This window comes from Calidris pugnax, unplaced genomic scaffold (genome assembly GCF_001431845.1).
Source record: "Calidris pugnax isolate Ruff unplaced genomic scaffold, ASM143184v1 scaffold44, whole genome shotgun sequence".
NCBI classification, from domain to species: domain Eukaryota; kingdom Metazoa; phylum Chordata; class Aves; order Charadriiformes; family Scolopacidae; genus Calidris; species Calidris pugnax.
The window spans coordinates 980,754-1,002,905 of record NW_015094506.1 but is presented as its reverse complement, the minus strand read 5'-3'; the positions used below and the strand labels follow the sequence as shown (position 1 = coordinate 1,002,905).

General features: G+C 44.0%; 1 protein-coding gene across 2 annotated transcripts in view; it reads right to left on the bottom strand.

The window, feature by feature from the left end:
- Nucleotides 1-22,152, bottom strand: part of BTBD11 (BTB (POZ) domain containing 11) — a 178,846-nt gene that overhangs the window by 37,878 nt on the left and 118,816 nt on the right. For both annotated transcript variants that reach the window (XM_014964254.1, XM_014964253.1), the window contains exon 4: nucleotides 14,815-14,967. In XM_014964254.1, the coding sequence (XP_014819740.1) occupies nucleotides 14,815-14,967 (153 nt within the window). The remainder of the gene's footprint in view (nucleotides 1-14,814; nucleotides 14,968-22,152) is intronic.

Genomic DNA, 22,152 nt, shown 5'->3' with positions numbered 1-22,152 from the left:
ACAGATGAGAAGTCATTCTTTTAAGGTCTTATTCAAAAGCTCTCCAAACTGTAAACTGCTCAAGAGATCTATTTCAAATGGAAGAAGGGTTAGGAGTTATTTAGCAAGATGTGAATCTTCAGCTCCAGAGAGAGCCAGGCAATTCAAATCTGATGTTTATCCAACTCGGTTTCATCTTATTAAAAGACAGATTTGCTTTTCTTTCATGCTGAGGAGTGTCTGGGGCAGAGGGTGGAGTCCACATCTGCAGTGCTTTCAGTGTGAATTTGGATAAAGGACTGTTTGGAAAAACATCACTTTCATTCTCCAAAAACACTAGGTCAGAAAACGAGGGGCTACTTATGATTGAAAAACAAAATAAAGATCAAAAGTGAAAAAAGTCAAGCGTACATCAAATATTTGTTTTCTATTTCAAATGTAAAAAAAAGCAGCAAACCAAAAGAAAAATAGAAACAGCAAGCATTATCATTTAAATTTCTTCTTCAAAGTGCTTTATCAGAGCTTTATAAAATATATAACACTGCTTAATATTTAACAGCAATATGCAACAAATATGCTGTTTATATAGAAGCAGTGGTATGTAGTAATAATAGTTACTGCTCTTCCTCTTTCAACAGAGGAAGGAAAGTGAGATGGAAAATTCAAAGTATTTTGATCAAAGCTTCTGCAGGACTTAGTACTGAAACTGCCATATGAGATCAAGCTTGTTCTCTGTCGTGCTTGACCATGACCAGTCTGGAAGACAACAGATATTTTGTTGATTTTCATCCTGCATGCTCAGTTTGGGTTTTAACTGCTAAAAAGTCAATGTTCTAAGAATGCAAACAAGGTATGCTTGGGAGTATCATTACTCAGGGGAACAAGGACGATGCTTCATCACGACAGTATGCTGCAAGATTAATGCACAACACTCGGTCACAATAAATACACCGTAACGGCAATAACAGATTCTGCACCAGTAATATGCCTGCAACAGAGATGAGGAAAGCAACGCACAGCAAGGCTGGGTTTTCTGCAAGTAGTTTCTGAACGAGTTTAAGGAAAAAGCCAAAGCAGCACTGATATGCAGGGCTGAGCTCAATGACACCGATATCCTCGGGAGCAATTGCAGCTTAACACGTTCACACCGTATGGCACATCTCTGACACAAGCGTTACAGCAACATTTGGTACTTGTTACCCCCATAGCATGAGATGCCAGAGATCATCTGTGCCCTCCTTTAACGTATGGGAAAGATAAAGCACGCTCAGAAGTTACGTGGTGGGGGTTTTCGTAAAAGGAAAGAGGTCTGGACCTCCCAGCTGCAGCTGGCCATTTCCAGATGACTCTGGGCTGAAAATGAGGTGGTTTCTCAGCAAAGTGCAGCTATGGAAAGAACTAGACAGCCTCTGAGGACTGCAGAGGTGTCTGCCACTATGAATCACTGCCTGTGTTAAGTCATTGCTTCATCATTTGTACTGAGGTATAGAACATACACTCTGCATAAAATGGGTCAAACTCAGTGCTGGCAGAAACAAGCGGAGCTTCACTGACGTCAACCCAGCTTGGTGCATGCAAAACCATAGTTGACGATCTCCTCTTTAAAAAAAGCCAGACTTTGAACTGGGTTGCACACCCACACAAGGGAGGAAGGAGGAACAAGGATCTATCTCACCTATCCTGTATAGGATGTCCAGACCTCTACTCTGGCATAGGATCAGAAATTGCTTACTTCTCCATAAGTAACTCCTCCATGAGTTGGCTCTGGTCCCCTAAAAGCACGTCAGTTCATCTGCTTGCTATAGACAAGGAAGGGGACTCATTAATTACTCCTGACATTGGGTATCAGCAAATCAGTACTCCTCAATCAGCTGGGGGGATAAGAGTCTTGGTCCAAGAGCTCCAGGATGCTACAGCTGTACAAACACTGCTGCAGTAACAGGGATGCAGAGGAGTGCCTGGGCTGCTAGGACACCAGCACTGATACAGTGTGATCTAGACCAAGTACATCTACCAGTGTACATCTACCACTGCCTTTTTGTACCCCAAAAAGGACCCACTGTGAGAGAGTACAGCCCTTACTTACAAGACATTGCAAAGGAAACTACATGGCAAAATTTGACATAGATCATTACTGGTGCCACCATTGTTGTATGTTGACTAATAGAACGATAAGTGATCAAACTGGGGAATTTAATAAAACAAGAGCATGATGCAAGGGAAAGGAACAGAAGATGCTTCAGAAAAGACAGCGTAGCAACGTCTCGAAAAGTCAGAGAGATGAATGAGTTAAGGAAAAGGAGATTTAACATGTACAGATAAAAAGCAATGAAGAGACAGATCAAAAATGATCAGGAACTACAAGCACAGAATAGGAGAACACAGCATCACTTTTTACACTGGAGAAAGCCAACTGGGAAGATGGTACAGCAGACAGACCGAGCAATTGCATTTCAAAATGAAAACTGAAAAAAAAAAAAAAAATCCCAAATCCATCAAAAATCAACCCTAGACTAGCACAGCATTGTATCTGCTTCCAAGTCTTCCTTCATACCATTAGCTGCATAACAATGCCAACAAGAGCATGGGATCTTTGGTCCATGTTCCACTGTATAAGGGGATGCTGCTCCACCACAGACACCATCACCCAGAATCGCTAACATTAAAGGAGGCAAGATAAAAAAGGAGGAAGGGAGCGGCACCCGGGCTTGACTCACTCAAGATTTCTTAACTTTGGACTGCAACATATACACTGACAAGCTATGAAGAGGTGGGAAAGGGATGGGAAGAAGCCTGAAAAACAAGGTTAGGTTGACAAGGAACAGTTAAGTCAGCTAAATATACAGGGTCACTTTTCAGAGTTGTGAAACTGTGCCTGCAAAGCAAAGGAAGCCAGCACAAGCACAACCAGAGCTGGAAACCTCCCCAGCTGCACAGTCAGTTCACAGCCCTTTTGCCAAAAAGTCTTTGTGATCCTTCCAGGCGCACAGGAGGCTGACACCGGCCCGACAGTGGGATGTCCCCTCCAAGGCCACCTTGGTTTATTGCCAGACTCTGCTGGCTGCCAGCACTCACAGGCGTTGTCCTTTCCCCAAGACCTCACCTTGCAGAAAAGGAGCTTTTTCATTGAAGGAGCAGAGAAGGCTGACAGAGGAGCAGAAGACCACGGCGGGCCAACGCTCTTCTTCCCCTCCTAACCCTGGAAACAGTCTCAGGATGGCAGGACATCACCACCCCGGATGCTGGCTGGGTCAGGTGAACTTTGAGGTCCCCCAGAGGTGATACAGGGAGAAAGTTCGGAGTGGCCAGCATCCTTTGAGGGTGGGTGATATCCTCTCCCAAAAGACTGAGCCCATTCTGGATTCCTCTGTTTAGTAAGCTGTGGGGCTGGGCAGGCTCCTTGGATCCACCACTGCTGTACACATGCTCCCACTCCCAGAACTGAGAATTAATATGCCTGAATTAATAACACACACTGATCATAGTCCTTGTGTTCAAGAGCAAATCCACCCCTCTAATTCAGGTGTTCAATCACACAGCCTGTAAGCTCCCTAACTCCCTACCCTGAATCAAGCAAACAATTGCTTTCATAAGTAAAAGGAAAATTAGAAACAGGTGAAAATTTCTTGATTTTATATTTGTAGCAAAGCTGTGACTACATTTTTTAACTTACAATGCAATACAATTTTCTCCAAGCCTTCATTTAATTCCTCACAGATATTGCTTCTACAGCAGTTATCTTCAAGATCATTACAGTGTAGCCACTGCACATAATTAACTTTACTGTGGCTTTATATGGGGAATGCCATGGTAACATTAATTATTTGCAAATGGTCACTGTCAAATGCTGCATGGTGACCATGACACTCTATCGTACTCCGAAATACTCAAACCTCTGAAAGGAGTCAAAGATAATTTTCTTCATTTATAATGGGTGCTAGCAATACAGCAAATTATTTTTATCTTTTCCCAAATTCACATTACAAAAACATAATGCAGCACTCTTACAGCAATGGTCTACATGCAAGGACTTTTTTTCATTTTCACTCAGATCAGCTAAGATAGGGTTTGTGTCGACCTTTTATAAGTTACTCATGGATTGAATACATTTGGGAAAATGGATGATTCAAAGGCAAAGTGTCTCCATCGTAACTGGTAGACACAGCAGCTCTCATTACATAGCTTTTTAATTATTTGTTCTTTGGGAGGGGATTATCGCTATAGTCTACTGACAATAAAATGTGGACAATAAAAAAAAAAAAGAAAGCAATGCTCTGTAAATGTTACCAAAAAAGAAGCAGGAACATCTTAATTGTGTTCTAAGTGATATGTGCTGGCATAGCATGCTAATACTTGATTTAAATGGAGTGCAGACTGTGATGAGCAGCGGGACAAGCGTTTCCCTCCGCTGAAATGAACAGATCATTATCCTGATAGCCAAGCACCAAAACCTTGTTTGTCCACCTGGGACGCGATCGCCAGCCCTTTCAATTAAAAGAATGATAATCTATTCATTAAGTCCATCTTTTTAGCTCTGTGGGTTTTATTCAGTCTGTCTCTGTCCTAAATATGAATGAGGTCTCGAGACAGAAATTATAGTTCAGCTGGTTGGAAGTCTGGAAGGAGTCATATTTTAGCCAGCAATATACATGAATTTGCAATGCTGAAATTCTTGGGGTCAAGGATCACAGTTTTGATCTGGGTACGCACAGCCTGTAGCACAAAAGGGTCCTGTTCCTTGCCTGGGGCTCTTCAGTGAGACTACAGACACAAACAACAATAGCAGGAGCGGCAGACGATTTCATTTAAATTTGTGAGCACTCTTTTTTCCAATGTGCTGCTTTAAAAGCCACTATAATGCTGATATTAATAGGACTGCAATATAAATACTATATTGAGACAATTATTTGCATTTTCAGTTTTGGAGAGAAACTTGAGCACAAACATGTTGATCAAAGTAAGAAAGAGCACTACTTTTTAAGGCAGACATAAAATATCTCCATTTACTTTAATCAGGAGCCAAATTAAGACAAAAAAATAAAAATACTTGGGATATTTATTAGCCAACTCTTATTCTTGTCAAAGGCCTGAGAACAAATCGGTTACAGACACTGGAAAATACATTATAAAAGTGATGTGACTATCAAATCAAGACCCAAATCTATATTTCAAAACACTCTTAATGTTATAGTCCCATGTATATGGGCCAGGAACCACATTCAAAATTGAATCTGACTTCAGATTTTGAACAAGGCCAACATATCATAGGAAAATGTGGGTACAGATTAATCTTTCATATAAATAGACAGCACAAGTCTTCACTAAGGAGTAGAAGACGGTTATCTGTATCATGATTATTATATTCAGGAACGCATATAGAGACAGAGCATATGAAATAGTAATGAACTTGCTTGCAATGGGAAAAACCCAAGAAGGATGGATCCTAAAGCCTGTAAAAATACAAGTGTGTTCTGCCCTAAAAGTGAAGGAGAATACAAGGGCAAGGTCCTCCTCTTCAGTAATTTTTTTTATTACTGTTGTCTTCAAGCAGCTGGTTGGCAGGAGGGGTTGAGATTCACCTCAGGAAACCCGTACTCTACCTTTTAAGTAATAAAATCTCCCTCATCCACTGGCACCATCTGCCCCAAGGGACTGATGGATTTTGTCAAGTAGCTTGTTTGCTGCTGCTCGCTGGTTTGGCATTTTTGTGTCTAATTATGGCAATAGCCACGGCTGGTGTTAAAGGATTAGTGAAAATTTGTGGGAAGGACAAGGACTTTCAAGGAGCTAGGCAAACACCAACCGCCCCTACTGAAAAGCGGCTGTATCTAACTACACAGCAGAATTTCTTAGGAATTTTCTACTCTCCCTCTCCAGAAACTCAGCACCTTACTCAGTGCATTTTAAGAGAGAGTGAAGAGCAGTGGAAATATTTTTCTGCCTTCAAATCTCTATTTATTGAAGTCTATTTATATTTTCATGCTCTAGTACAAGCACAGGATTTCCATAAATAAAACATTAAATGCAACTCTTCCTCTTTTCACTTTCAAGTTAGAACTACTTATGTGTGGTATAGTATTAAGATGACACGGCAAATGGTACAGACTGCTCGGAAAGAACAAAATAGCACATCTTCCCTTTACGTTGCTGTATTTTTCCCTTTCCACAGTCTTAAGAAAACTCTCTGCAATGAGCTAAGGATGCTCTCATGTTAAATAAGCTTTAGTCTTGAGGAAGATAATACTACTTTCCTAGAGAGCCTTCATTAAGAGGGATGGTCCCAGACAGAAAAGCAGACTTAGTAATTTTCAGGCAAAGGCTAATTGGAAATTAGGACTGATTTTCAATTAAAGACAGGTTTTCAAAGGCACTCAGACACTGCACTTGCCCGGAGACCTTTCTGGATCAGAGTTGTAAATGTAACTCAGAGCCCTGAGTAAGGCTGTGATGGGGCAGCGGCTGCAGGAGCATATGGGACTGGAGGGTTAATAAACCCATTCCTATGCTGCAGCAAGGCTTGGATCATCTACTCTTTCAGTTTGAACTTACTGATGACCTAATATCCACATATTTCTGTGTTCACACTGCACTTTAGAGTGTATTTTTCCTTCCACAGTGTTTACTCCTGATGTATTTCTAGAGAAGAGTCACACGTCCCCTCAGCACCCACTTTGCTCAGCTGAATGAGCCCCTTTCTTCTAGTCTGCCTCCAAGAGAACATTTTGTCAAAACTTGAATCACCTCAGCCTGTTTTTCTGTACCTGCTCCAAAGTGAATATTTTCTTGACCTGGACACAGGATTTGCAATTCCACATCGTTTTCTACCACTTTCATGTACAGAGGCACCAATATTTTCCTGTTTCTACTGGAAATACCTCTCCTGTTCATCCTCAAAATGCATTTGCTTTTTTCATGGCTAAGGAAAAATCCACTTTTGTGTTTTACAATCATTCTGAGATTAAATACTGCTCTACAGTCTTTACCACCACCTTTCCAATACTCAGCTCCCAATATAGTGTATTTTATCCTGCATATATAGTGTATATGTTACATATACACAGCAGTATGTATTTTTTGAATTTATCTCCATGCATTTGCCTTCCATTTGTGGAAAACTGCATTTCATCCCATTTCTTTTGTCCCAGCCCTCAAGGTCATCCACTTTTTCCTGGATGATTTCCCAAACTTCCTCTGTCAGGACAATGCCTCTCAGCATTGTGGCATCAGCAAATTTTAACTTCATGAGCACACTGCTAAGATTTGTGCCAAAACCCTTTCTGAAAATTAAAAAAGACCAGCTAAAGATCTCCGCTTGTAACAGCACTGCAGCCAACCCAGCCCTTGCCACCTCTGGTAAAGCCAGCCCCTGCTCACTTTCCAATTCCTTTACTAATCCCCATCTTATCCTTCTTAACTAATATTTCCCTGCGTGGAGTGCATCAAATCGTTCACTCAAGTCCAAATAGATGAAATCTACTGGATTTCCTTGGGGTAGAAAAATCAGTTATCAAAATGTTATTAGATTAGTCTGGCATGATCTATCTTTAGAAAATCTGTGTCACATTTTATCCCATTTTTCCCTCAACAACATGTCTTTAATCAGTCTTTGCTTGAAAAAACATTCAAAGGCCTTGCACTAACAGCCTGGAATTTTCCTCAGATTGTTTTTCATCCTTTTCAAAAGTTGGGCATTACTAATATTAATCCTTATAGTTATGGCACCACACTGAGCTTTGTTAAAAATATTTCCCTCTGACCTCTGATTTCGGGAGGCAGCTCTTTCTCATTGCTAGGATAGAGGTTATCTGGTCACCCCAATTTGAGTGCATTAAGCTGCATGATTTGCTCTCCTTTTGATTACAGTTTTTCCCCTTTTCATAACCTTGTTGCTGTTATTTATTCCCCCCCCCCCCCCCAGGATTTTCTTCCCAAAAACAGAGGCAAAGTATTCCCTTAAGTTCTTGGGTGATGCCTCCATTGGCATCTACACACCTTCCACAGGTGCCTCCTCAAGGCCAGCACTTACAGATACCGATTTCACTCGGTACTCCTGAAAGAGAGGAGAAAAATGTGTAATGTCTAGGGTCAGGAGCAGAGCTAGGACTCAGAGTCACAGCCAGTCACAGAAGAAAAGGCATATTTGCTGTGTTCACTATACATGATCCCAGCATCCTCAGGGAGCCCAGCCACAACTCAGAAACACCACTGAAGGGTATGAGCAAGCAATTGAAAGGGATCAAGCTATCACGGCTCTCCATCTGTGCACAGGCACAAGCCCCGTTGTGCCGGCTCCTGTTCTCACCAGCTCTGCCTCAACGGGCTGCAAATTTGACTGGAATGCTAAGTGGGAACTCTGACTGCACCAGTGGGGTCGCCATGCAAACCCCATTGCCTAGTTCTGTCCTCCAGCATCCCCCCAGTAACCAGGGACTGCAAACATGGGACCACGATGCCTCTCACCAGCAACCTGCTGGTACCTGAACTGTCTCCGTGGGATGGGGCAAGAATAAAACAGACCCCTGAAGGACTCCTCTTGTGAGGAGTCTGATGACAAAAACGCCATTTCCCATTGCTGCCCTTTGGGTACAGCTGCCAAAAAGGACTTCAGACTTCTTTACAGAATTGTCCTAGGCTCCTCCTGCCAACACCTGCCTCCAGGGAAGCAGCTGTGGCCCGTGGTGAATGGTAATAAATGCCTCAGGGAGCATCTCCACAGTACAAGAGAAAGGCACCAGATTTTTCATCTATGGATAAGAAGAAACCACTCCTCAAGGTGACTAAACTCTGCTTCTCCTCCAAATCCCAGTCAGGAGCTTCACAGCCTGCTTAGCAAGGGGACAGGGCACTAATAAGCCTAAGAGGGCTTCCAGACACCTCCCTGTAGATGCAGAGAAACACCAGTCCTCATGGGCAACACATCTGGAGGATGTCAGTGCCACGAGGCCACATTTGGTATTCCTTTTCATTCAGACACCAGGAAGGTCCCTTGGACAAGACGTGGGCTAGGTCAGCAACCCCGTAGGGCATCCCTTCTCCAGCTGAGCTGTAGGATTCCTTCCCAGAGCTGGGCACTCCTTCTCCAGCTGGGACATTTGGGGTTCAGGAGCCAGAACCTCATCCTTGGACACTGCAAGCTAAGATCTTGTGAAACATCTCCCTCTGCACCACTGGAAGCACCAGTAGTGAAAATGCTGCCCACCTGATTCCCTCGAGCAGAGAGCAGAGCCCTTCTCAGGGGCGAGGGGGCTGCTTGCCAGGTCCAAAAACACCTGAGAAGAGCAGCTTTCCCCAGAGAAGCCAGAAAGGGGATGACTTGGAATCTAAGAGGTCTGAGGCAATGCTGAAGGTAGAAGAAAATATTTCAAATAACACATAGGAATAGCCCTTTGTAGAGGGGAATTGCACTCAGGTCTGTGGATTTTTCTTCAATTTCTGCTATTTCTGGATATCAGAATGAACATGTGTGCCTGCACACACACTCGCACTCCAGACTATATCTTTCTTTTAACCTCTGACTGGCCAGAAAATAGCCCTTTATCCACTCAGGTGCAGAAGTGACCATGTAACAGTCCCCCACATAATATTATCACTTCTCTTGGGTCAGTTTGTTCCAACATCTTTACATCCTCCAGGATTGCCACAATATATTGCAACCAGAAATGAAGCCACTGACCTTGATAAAAAGCACAGCAGCCTTTGTGCTGAGTAATACTGGATGCTCCTCCCTTGCTCTACTTCTCTGCCATCAGCCTCCAGTCCCCACATGTGGTCATCCATTAGCAATCTTCCCCAGCATATGCTCCAGAGAAGCCAGAAAGGGGATGACTTGGAATCTAAGAGGTCTGAGGCAATGCTGAAGGTAGAAGAAAATATTTCAAATAACACATAGGAATAGCCCTTTGTAGAGGGGAATTGCACTCAGGTCTGTGGATTTTTCTTCAATTTCTGCTATTTCTGGATATCAGAATGAACATGTGTGCCTGCACACACACTCGCACTCCAGACTATATCTTTCTTTTAACCTCTGACTGGCCAGAAAATAGCCCTTTATCCACTCAGGTGCAGAAGTGACCATGTAACAGTCCCCCACATAATATTATCACTTCTCTTGGGTCAGTTTGTTCCAACATCTTTACATCCTCCAGGATTGCCACAATATATTGCAACCAGAAATGAAGCCACTGACCTTGATAAAAAGCACAGCAGCCTTTGTGCTGAGTAATACTGGATGCTCCTCCCTTGCTCTACTTCTCTGCCATCAGCCTCCAGTCCCCACATGTGGTCATCCATTAGCAATCTTCCCCAGCAAATGCTGAATACATTGGATTTGCCTCTCTCTCTTTTTTTTTTTTTTTTTTAACATATGTCCCACAGAATGGAGGGAGACATGCAAAGAGCTTGGTACTTAGGTGGACCAAGTGGAAAGGTAGCCCTTGCAGGTGCAATGATGAGGAGCAGCCAAAACCAGGCATCTGTTTGCAGCCAGCCAGACCCAGTGCAGACTGAGAAGCCATGTTACCTTATTGCAGGAGAGGAGCAGGTCCAACACAGTTGCTACCACCATGCCCACTTTTGGAAACAAATTACCTTCACCCCTGATGCCTTCATTAATAAAAGGTCTAAAGCAGGAAGCAGAGGACCCAGCTTCACCAGATTTATGTAAGCAGAGAGCTACTTTTCACACACTTCTCTACTGGCTACATCCAGCCACCTCAGGTGGCCCAACAGGGCCTGGGGACAGGCAAGGCTTTATTTAAGCCTGGTCTTCCCCCTACAACAAAGAATATTTTGGACACAACTTGGACTTTAGTCTCAGCCAGCTGTTGTGCATCCAGCAGTCAATCCATCTATGAAACCTACCTCCTTGCAAAAAGTGGAGACAACTGCTCTACTTAAAGCTTTCCGCCCTGGGGGAAGGCAAACATTTACATCCCTGCTCACCTCCCAAGGCTGGAGAAAGGGAAGAAACTTTCTGGCATGTCTGCTGCTGTAAAATGAGGAGAGATTAGAAAGGAGACAGGCAGCTCCTGCCTGATTCCAGCTTCTTCCCTTACTCCTCTACCCAGAGCAAGAGCAGCTCCTCTTTCAGGAGATGAAAACATTGCAAGAAATTAAGGCAAAGGGTTTCTAAAAAAGGATCAGAAGAGGGGAGAAAGAGAGGAAGTATTCGAATGAAAGGCAGGAAGAAAGCAGAGATGATTTACAAAGCCACATATCAGGAACCTCACTGCTGGAGTATGTGACTGTGCTGGGAAGTGTCAGACGAATCTGCTGGGAGACCTCCATGCTGTAGTTCAGATAAGAATGAACATTTGGTTTTTATCCGAACTGATCCTGAACTTCATTGCCTTTGAGATCCTGCCAATCTCTCTCTCCCTTTCTCTCCGTGTGCGTGTTTTTCCAGTGTGGAAGCTGATTTTGCTTTATGAGTTCGCAATGACAGGTTGTGAATCAACACCATGGAATGATGCAATATCACATGGGACCATGGGAACTTTGGGGTTCAGGTCTCTATATTTTAGAGACTAAAGAAGAATGCTAATAAAAGGCTAGAAATTGAACCAATTTCAAGGTTCTACTTATTAAGCTATTTCTAAAAAAGTCACAAAATATATCAAGCTAACTGCATTTAAAATCCTCCAGCTGTCATCCGTCACACAGCTTATTTAAAAAGCCATCCCCTGTAAAGTTGTTGGATTTTCCCACCCCCAGTGTTTGCATTTATGGAATTGATGCTTGCTGGGGAGTTGATAGTTGGAAACACTCCCTCCCTAATGGGGAGGCATTAAAGGTTGGTGCTTGACTTAGTGGAAACGAGAAGTGCTGAGGGTCTGCACTGAATACAAATAAAAAATTACAAGCTGCAAGGTTTAAATTAACATCCTGATGCCTCACATTATTCTTCAGAAAAGCTCCGTCTTTCCTTTGATGTCAGGATTACAGGCAGGCAGGGCCTGATTTGCAGCTACACAAAGAACCTGCTACGCTACATCGGCAGTACACACAGACTTTAAAATAAACCCAAAGTACACGGACACTTATTTGCAGACCTCTGTCAGCACAGCAGAGTAAGATTGTTACGTCGGGACATCGGTGAGTGAATCGGGCCCCTGCAGTCAAATAAGGGCACATTGAAAGGCTGGTCTTTCTAAAATCCAAAATTTGTCTCAGGAATGATTTCTCTTTTCATTCCCACCTGATTAATCCCAGGTTGCGCTCTTCAGGCTTGTTCCCACTTGCAAGACAAGCAGAAAAACAGCAGCAATCGCTCCTGTTCTTTATGAAATGAATTCTTGTTGGCAACTTTAAACTAAATGCTGATTTGTTCCTCATAATTAATAAATTTTTCTGCAGCATAATACAACTCTCCCCAACTTCAAATGATTTTGAAACTTATGGAAAATTGCCTAACAGTTGTCGGCATTATATATATATACACACATATACACTGACAAAATACAACTTTAAGATATATTGTGGTTTTTAATCCACAGACATTTAACCGTCTCTACCCTAATTTTTTTGACAGAAGATGTAGAGTAGAAACATTATTGCCTGATTTGCAATCTTACCTAAATACTAGAAGAGGTATTAAATTAATTGTGCCTTTTCAAAACCAAGTGCTAGGTCTTCAGAAAGTGCGCAGTACCGATAAGTTCTGACATTTCAGTACGGATGCAAAACACTGTACTTCTGGAAATGAGGGCCAAGATGGTCACACCAAAGGGAAGCAATTACAGATTTGAAACCTGAAACGCTCAAGATTTCGCTTTTGAAATTCAACATATTTCTTCAATTAAATATTGGATAGCTGTGACTATAAAAAGCCTATGCAGATCTCACAGTAAAGTATTATACTCTGTGGTGAAAGAGCACGTCAAGGCCAGAGACAACAGAAGGCAGCTGCCCCCATGCAGGTTGTCACAGCTAATCACATAGATCACCCCTCTGCTTTCTGTGTTGCAGGGAAGAATGCATCTACTGCTGTATTAAGAGGCAGACTGCTGAAAATTGGGCTTTATGTACAAATTTGTGAAGCAGTAACAGTGAGTAATTTCTACTTTGGCAGATTCAGAAAGCCTTTTCATATGAAAATCAAAGCCAAATATATTCTTGACTCCACAACAGCCCTAGATCATGCTTTTATACATGTACATAAAAATAAGACAAAACAGACACTAAAAACATATCCTGGCGATAAATACTTTAAGACTTCATTACAAATCCAAAAGGTCATATCTGATACACGAAAAAGTCAAATTATCTAGGCTGACATTTACAACTAATTTGAACCGACATTAGCATGAAAAATACAATTTTACTGCAAGACGTAGTCTTACCTATAAGTTTAAATGTGCCCTTTAAGCATTAATGCTGAAAACAAAGCCTTGAAAAATATCTGCAGCCCTGCCAATTACATTTCGGTATCTGATAGCAAAGCAACGTGAAGCAGACAATTAGCAGAAGATTTCAGCCCCTCGTTAGCAAGCAGAACCTAATACTAAGAGAAATAATAATAAAAAATAATAAAAAAAAAGACAACCATATGTGCAGATGACGGGCTCAATCCAGCTGTGAGATATTCAGGCACCCATTACCATGCAACCGGCTTATCCGTGGATGTGAGCAAATACCAGGAGCCGATTTTGCAACGCACACAGCGACGAGACAGAGCATCCATATGCACCTCTCCAGGCAGTAACAGAGCCCTCTGCCTGCCTGCTCGATCGCTGTCACTAGGAAAGAGAGACACGTTTCGCAGAGAGACGCCGCTTTTCTTTGTGGACTTACTTTAACTGTCGAGGTTCGCAGTCAACTCCCGGCAGCAGGAGCCTGGCCGCCTGCCGTACGTCATCGCTGTCCACCGAGAAGCTGCGACGGTGCCCCGCGTGAGCCACGGCAACCCGTATCCACTCCATCAGGGGAGGCAGCACAATGAACGGCCTGGGGAAGCACACACAGACATGAATGCTACAGTACACCGCCATCAGAAGAACAGGTATCGAAGAGAGAGGGCAGAGGGGTGCGTGTGTGTATATATGTGCGAGGATATACATATATATATATACACACACACGCGTGCGTGTGGAGAAGGAAACAGGCAAAACGAAAGTATGGCAGAGCAAACCAGCTCAGCAAATTTCAAGCAGGTCTAAATCAAGATGTCTCACCCTGTCTCCGGAGCAGGATTATTTGAAGAGGGAGATTTATGAACCACGCTCATTTATGGGGCTCCTGTGAGAGGTCAGTCCACCCCGCCTGGCAAGCCCTCCCTTCCCCCTTCATCCTTTGCATGGAGTATCCCAAAAAGAGGGCAGGAGCCTGGCACAGGACCATGTCCTGCTCTGTCTGACGCACCGGGCTCGGTACGCTCCCCAGCCACTTTGCAATGGGGACTGGAAAAAGAACTAGGGCAAACAGAGGAGATGCCCCCACCCCAGGATGCCAGGGATGGAGAGGTGATGCATGAGAAAGTCTCCAGCATCTCCTGCCGATGAAATGCGTGACTTGTGTTCAGGGCCGAAAGCGGGGACCTTTACAGCTGATCCTGCTTTATTGTGGAGGTTATTGGTGAGCAGCATCAGAAACCAGGCAGTTTCGTTTCATTTTAAGTCTACTGTTCCTTCTATCAAACCACCACACCTTTGCGTACTAGCTGTTCTGCCACTTGAGTCAAAAGTACACAAAACCAACCCCCCGAAGTGGATGGTGGGACTCTGGGACAGAGCCCCCACTTGAGCAACTATTGGAGTCACAAGCAATAGCCCCCCACTATTGGAGATCTAGTCCTTTGGTACACAAGATCTGGACAGCCTTATGTCCTAGATGACTTACTTTAACTGTCGAGGTTCGCAGTCAACTCCCGGCAGCAGGAGCCTGGCCGCCTGCCGTACGTCATCGCTGTCCACCGAGAAGCTGCGACGGTGCCCCGCGTGAGCCACGGCAACCCGTATCCACTCCATCAGGGGAGGCAGCACAATGAACGGCCTGGGGAAGCACACACAGACATGAATGCTACAGTACACCGCCATCAGAAGAACAGGTATCGAAGAGAGAGGGCAGAGGGGTGCGTGTGTGTATATATGTGCGAGGATATACATATATATATATACACACACACGCGTGCGTGTGGAGAAGGAAACAGGCAAAACGAAAGTATGGCAGAGCAAACCAGCTCAGCAAATTTCAAGCAGGTCTAAATCAAGATGTCTCACCCTGTCTCCGGAGCAGGATTATTTGAAGAGGGAGATTTATGAACCACGCTCATTTATGGGGCTCCTGTGAGAGGTCAGTCCACCCCGCCTGGCAAGCCCTCCCTTCCCCCTTCATCCTTTGCATGGAGTATCCCAAAAAGAGGGCAGGAGCCTGGCACAGGACCATGTCCTGCTCTGTCTGACGCACCGGGCTCGGTATGCTCCCCAGCCACTTTGCAATGGGGACTGGAAAAAGAACTAGGGCAAACAGAGGAGATGCCCCCACCCCAGGATGCCAGGGATGGAGAGGTGATGCATGAGAAAGTCTCCAGCATCTCCTGCCGATGAAATGCGTGACTTGTGTTCAGGGCCGAAAGCGGGGACCTTTACAGCTGATCCTGCTTTATTGTGGAGGTTATTGGTGAGCAGCATCAGAAACCAGGCAGTTTCGTTTCATTTTAAGTCTACTGTTCCTTCTATCAAACCACCACACCTTTGCGTACTAGCTGTTCTGCCACTTGAGTCAAAAGTACACAAAACCAACCCCCCGAAGTGGATGGTGGGACTCTGGGACAGAGCCCCCACTTGAGCAACTATTGGAGTCACAAGCAATAGCCCCCCACTATTGGAGATCTAGTCCTTTGGTACACAAGATCTGGACAGCCATGCCTTACGTGAAGCACACAGCATACAGTTAGCCCCATCTACACTGAGAATTATTTGGGGACCAAGTGGAAAATGCCAAACCTTAAATGAGAACCATAGCTTCAAGCCCTAGTTTGGAGTTTAAAAAGTAAATAAATAGCTGCAGCTGAACATCTTGGAAGGTCCGCTGCCTATTAGGTCAAGGCAGGCAAAATCCCCAGAGCAGCCCAGGCTGCAGCAACTACCCTCCCATCCCCAACAGGTTTTCATGCCCACTTCATCATTCTAAAATATGCAAAGTCATTAACAAAATATTAAATCTGTCCAAGAGCTACTTGAAAACTATGCTGCAAGTCCTGCATTTAGTCAGTATTGCTGAAAACTATTTAGACCCAGTGAAACTGTTTCATCTACACTGTTAAGTAGATACCATGGCTAAGGGATGTTAACAGAAATTGCTGTAATATTAAAAAGGATAAAAAAGAGAGATGAAACTTGTAAATGACTACTGTCCTCAAGGAATGTCTGTAATTAACCTGCTCTTACCTTCTTCTTCTGAACCTTCTTCTTTTGTTTCATTTCCTATGTGGCTCCCTTTCCCCCTCATTTTAACTGTGTATTCTTTCTGTTTATTAGCCCAGTGTATCATTCTAACACTGGAAATGTTCCTATTAGTGCAGCATCATCCCCTACTTTTGCTCCCTTCCCTTTTCCTGCTCATTTTTATTCCGTTATTGTTTTTCTTTACTTGCCTTTCCTTCTGGGGTCCCTTTTCATGGAGAGGAGAGAAAAAAAAAAAGGTCCAGAGTAGGTGCCCAGCAGGCAAACAATTTACATTTTAAATATGTAACTTTACCCCAAAAGGATCTACCCTGAGCAAAATTATTTAAGAAGATGTTGATTCTGGAATATCCTTTTCCTATTTATAGCTCTTTATGCCATTTATTTCTCTTTTGAAGACATGACTTTATATAGCTCTGATATTAATATTCTTGAGGAGGGATGAGTTATTTTTCACAAGCGCCGAAGGACAGAGAAGCCCTGAGGCCACCAACTTTCCCTGCAATGCCAGGTTCCCAAATCCCACAGGCGCTTGCTTAAATGAACAACCTCCTTTTGAAATATGGCATCTTTGCCTGACTTGCCACTTTCATCATTATTCTATTCAAACGCATCGCCGTCTCCTCAAGACCAGGCTGCATTTGTTTCCAAGGCTTTTTGCTTTCCCCAGACCTGCCACGGCCACGTAGGGAGGCAGATAAGGACAGAACATCTTCTCCCACAGCTCCCGCGAAATGATTTCCATAACCCAGCTCATTTGTCATGACGGTGACGGCAGTCAGAGGAGGGAGAGGGGAGAAGCAGGGGTGTATCTGCTCCTGAAAGGTGACCTGCTTCCCAGGTCACCTGTGACACATGTCTCCAGAGCAGAAGGGACCCTTCTCTTGCAGCGCTAAATAGCTGGGGATAAGTGATCAGTGGGAGTTGTTTCCATCACTTGCTGAGTAAACAGCAGAGAGGGAGCTGCAAATCACACTGGAAGTGTAAAAATGCACATAGCTACCCACAAAACTTGATGGTAGGAAAACAATTAAAGGGAAACTTAAATTCTAGGTTATGGTTTGCATGAGAAAACATAGTCTGGATCAGAGAAATGAAGATAGACTTGGATGGAGCCTTTCTACAGCATCTGCTGGGTGAACAGAAGAGAAGAGGTCCATGGCTGAACACAGGACTTGGGGGTTCACCCTTTATTCTCCTCTCTCATGCAGGTGAGAAACTCATACAGCAGAAAATATACCCCACCACAGTAAGGAGCAGAGAAAATAAAATTATTTACAGGTACTACGGTAATTGCATGATAAAATTGCATTTTTTTCCTTTCCTGGTCTTGCAAACTTCAACTGAGAAACAGAAATGAGCTATTTGATGCAATAAATCCCAAAAGGGAAGAGAACTGGTGTTCGGCGGAAGCGGAGGGATTTTCTCTAAAGCCCAATTTCAGTCCTTACATGAGGACACGGAGCTTGCTCAGAATATATTACATTCCTTTTTCCAAGGCAAAAAAAACCCCCACCACCCAATCACTGTACATCTGAGCACGTCTGGGAATTTGTATTTTGAGAAGAGAACCAAATATGGTTGAGTGCAATAGGTTAAAAATACCCTTCAAGAGTCAATGCTCCACGTGAAGGGGATTTTTTTTTTTAATGCTGTTTGTGTGCCAAAAGAGAAAGAGGAACACAAAGTTATAGAGAGGTGACAACCCACAAGACAGCATGATATCAGCGAGACATATTTCACTTTTCAAATGACACCATGCAAAAACAAATGCATCACATCGTTGATGTATACATTGATTTATCTCTGCTGTACAAAGGCAGGTAACAACCAGGAGACTTTGGTACTTTTGTGGCCTAGGGCAGACCCATAGCAGGTAAGTCACCTAGTTATAAATCTTGGAAGCCCATGCCTTAATGAAATTAATGTAACCATTGTAGGAATGTGCTGGGCTTGACTCTAACCTGAACGATGTGGAAAGTCAGGAGCAATGTGACTACTGCAGAAGCATCTGACAGGGGTGCAGGTAGGTGAGCACCCTGATCTCCTCCTCCAGCCTACCTTTCTACCTGCGCTTAACTTTAAACATGTGCTCCCATCCTCTTTAATTCACTGCAGTTCAAAGTTAAGCATGAGCTTCAGCAATGTCCCAAATAAAGAATGGATTTTGGCACAGGCTTGTATTTTCCTGAACTGTCATCTAAGGCGAAAAAGATGCCAGATGGGGATGCAGGGAGAGGTCTCTGCACAAAGCAATCCCCATCCCACGCAAAAAAAAGCTGGGAGGTGGGAGGGGGATGTCAACAAAAAGCAGATCCCAAAAGGGCTGGACCCTTCTGGGCACTGTCTCCGTCATCCTTAGCAAGGGGACAACCAGCTCCTCTTGGAGCATATGATTCTACCATTCTATGCCCTGCATCCCTGGTGCTTACTTCAACACAAAGGGGAATTATCAGAGCCCCACAAACCCTCACTTTTCCAGTTCCTCCCTTCATCAAGCATCCCTCCTCATTCCCTCCTGATGCCCAGCACCTCTCACAGCTATTTCGGGATGGCCACCAGCCCCTTGCTCACAGCAGAGCCTGCAGAGTGGTCCAGCAGCTCATCAAGCACGCAGGAGAAGTTTCCTCAAATAATCACAGTGCTCAAAGGAAAAAAAACATCGTTTCAAGTGCAGCACAGCGGCTTCTCTATTTCCGGGGGCACTTCACACTGCTCTTCTTCAGATGCTGAGCACTTGCCCCGCCACACAAACACACTCACTGCATAAATTAAATCAACCACTACAGAGAGGACTGGCTTCATGGTCTGGATCAGGATGGGAATGCAGACATTCCCAAAGGCTAATCTTACTCAGATATGAATTCCCACAGCCACCTCACACTGTCCCGACCTCAGTTTCACCAGCTGTGAAGTGCACACAGCAGCGTAGACCAGACCTTGCTTTAACACCTTCTGTATGGTTCAATTATCGCAATTGCTTTGGATTATTCCTGTTCGCAGGATCTTTCAGCCACTGAGGAGGATGCTGCTGTGGTAGGTGTTGAGTTCTTCATTCACTCCAGCCAAGGAGTGGTGACTGCAAAACTGCACAGCAATGGCAGCCGAAGTCCTCCACACAGATCACTGCTTTTTTACTGATTGCTTTTACAATTGTAGATTTAACAGCGCTTCTGAGAAGTCGAAGGCTGTACTTTTGCAATGAAAAGCCTATCTAGAGAAAGACAGGGAGATGTTTCTGCTTGCAGATATGAGTCAGCAACTTTAACATTAGGAAAAGGTCTTTTCATTTGTTTGGTTTTATGCTGATGTTTTTATGAGTGGTCTCTCAGAAAATCCCAGCGTACAAACTGAAACGCTTCTCAGTTCTGACAGTTTTCATTTAGAACATACGATGAAACCATATATGCAATGCTAGTCCGCTCTTAGTGTTATTGGAGGATAAAAAAGCATGTTTTTTTTCCAATGTTTAGCATACATTTCAGATGGATTTCTGGGCTGCAAAACTAATATTTTATATTGGCACCATAAGCTACTTGTATTCCTGGCAAGGAAATACCTTCTGAGGTCCCTGCTCCTGCCCAGGGACCCGGCAGCACCGACGGATGTACCACACGAGCCCACGCAGCTCTCCCACACTAGGTACCTCCTCTGCAACCCCAGAAGCCCAGCTAAGAATGACCCGAGCAACCAGCCTCTGAAAAAGCCAATTCTGCATTTTGTTCAGGCAGAAGGATCAATTCTCCTTGCTCTCACACAAGCTTCAATGAGACCAACCTAAGCAGAGGGAGGGTTTACCCTCAGGCTTTCATGTACCAAGACATCGATGCTTCAGAGCCCGCACAAGGGTATCTACAAGTCACAGGTTTCGAACTTCCACCCAGTCCTCAAATGCGCCATCCCCGTTGCCTCTCCTGCATTAAAAACCTTAATGGTTCAGACTTGAAACGCAACCAACTCAAAGTGATGACTCGGCCAGTAACCACAACGGGGAAATGTTTCACAGGCAGTTTCAACATCAGATTTGACATGACTGGCTGTAGAGTAAATCCCTGAAGAGACACCAGCATTGGGAGCGTGGTGCAGAATGGCCCGGGTAACGCACTGTTCTCGCAGCGCTGCACGCAGTTTTCTCTATTGAAAAAAATGATAAATTAAATGCAGAATACAGCCCCAGCCCAGCAAGGATATACTGTCTGACAGCCCAGCTACGAATACTGCCTGAACTATTTCTTGTAACATGTGCAGTCTCACATGCTGCAGGCAGCTGCCAATACCACTTCTGAAGGGATTTTTAAAAAGTGGGAAGTTTGACATTTAGGATGCAAATCTAGAGGATTTATGTAAGGATGGAATAGGGATTTCTTTTCAGAGGCTCCCAGCAAAATCAACGCTGGTGTTAACTTTGAGTTCAGTGAGGTCACAGTTTTACCATCTGAATTTTTCAATTAAGCAATGGATAAAACGATATAGGGTTACACAGGGCTATGCCATACTGGCACATCAAGCATGTGTAATGTCCTCTTCAGATATACGTTACAAGGTGAATACATTTCATAGCAGGACGTCCACATTCCCAGTGCTAGCACTTTACCTGCCCTTCATCAGCACTCCCCATCATTCCCTCCACTCTCTGCTGGCTTTTCTGGAGACTGACCTACCCATGGAGTTTGTACCATCTAATAATTTAAATCAGGGACATTTCCCTAGTTATCTTCTTACTCATATTGTTCTACGGGTATAATCCATACAACGGACACAGCTGTACCAGTTATGAAGGTGCTCTTGATGAGTTCAGGCTATTTTATAGCAGTGGAACCTCTCATTAAGAGAGTTGTATCATATTAATTAGCCAGGTACGCTAATAACTATCAGAGCATGAAACAAAACTCAGATGATAACCCAAACCCTTCTGGTTAATCACAAATGACTACAGGCTACGATTTGCATGTGTGTGTGCGTGCGGGGGACCTGAATTTTTGTGTGTGTTCAAGGCAGGCACTAAAATAAAAAGCCCATGGGAGCTCCTATGGGATTGCAGAGAAAAGTAGTGAAGGGAAGTGAAAAGAAGGTTAAAACCGGACATGTATCCATCAAATTCAATTAAGACTCAAGGGGAAAAACTAAAGGCTGTCAGGAGATACAGGGAGTTAATGCTCCTCCGAGATGGAGCTGCAGAGGAAATGCTGGAGAAGGAACTTTGCTGCCGTGTGAGCAGAATTAATGGGTGGTTCTGGACTGGCTGAGCTGCTGAGCCGCTGCTTCTCAATGAGTTGTTAATGGGGAACATGGAGAGTTAGGAAGTAATGAGGACTTTGTCAATACAGCTGTGGATAAAAGTGGCTAAGGAACCACTTAAGGAAAAAGCCATCACACAAATCTGCAACTACAGATTCTGTGCTTTCCGGTGCTTGAGAAATTACTTGCAATAATTTTGGAAGTGTTATAGAGGCTGAGAAGCAAAACACAACCACGGGACAGAGCCTTTTATTAAACCAGAAGTGGCAAGCAAGAAAGAAATCTTGGTAACAGTGGTCTCATCTACAATTTCTTTTCTTTTTTTTTTTTTTTTTAAATTTCTGGGAAAACGAAAGAATGAACAAACCTAAATAATCCGCAGCTGCCTGCAGGTGGAGGCACTGAAGGAGCACTGCTTTCATAGGCAACACCAGGCACAAGACAGATGCCTCCATCAAGTCCCAGCTGGGTGCATTAGGGAACAGGGACCCCACAAACAGGTCCAAACCCCCTCCTGTACCTCCATACCTGCCAA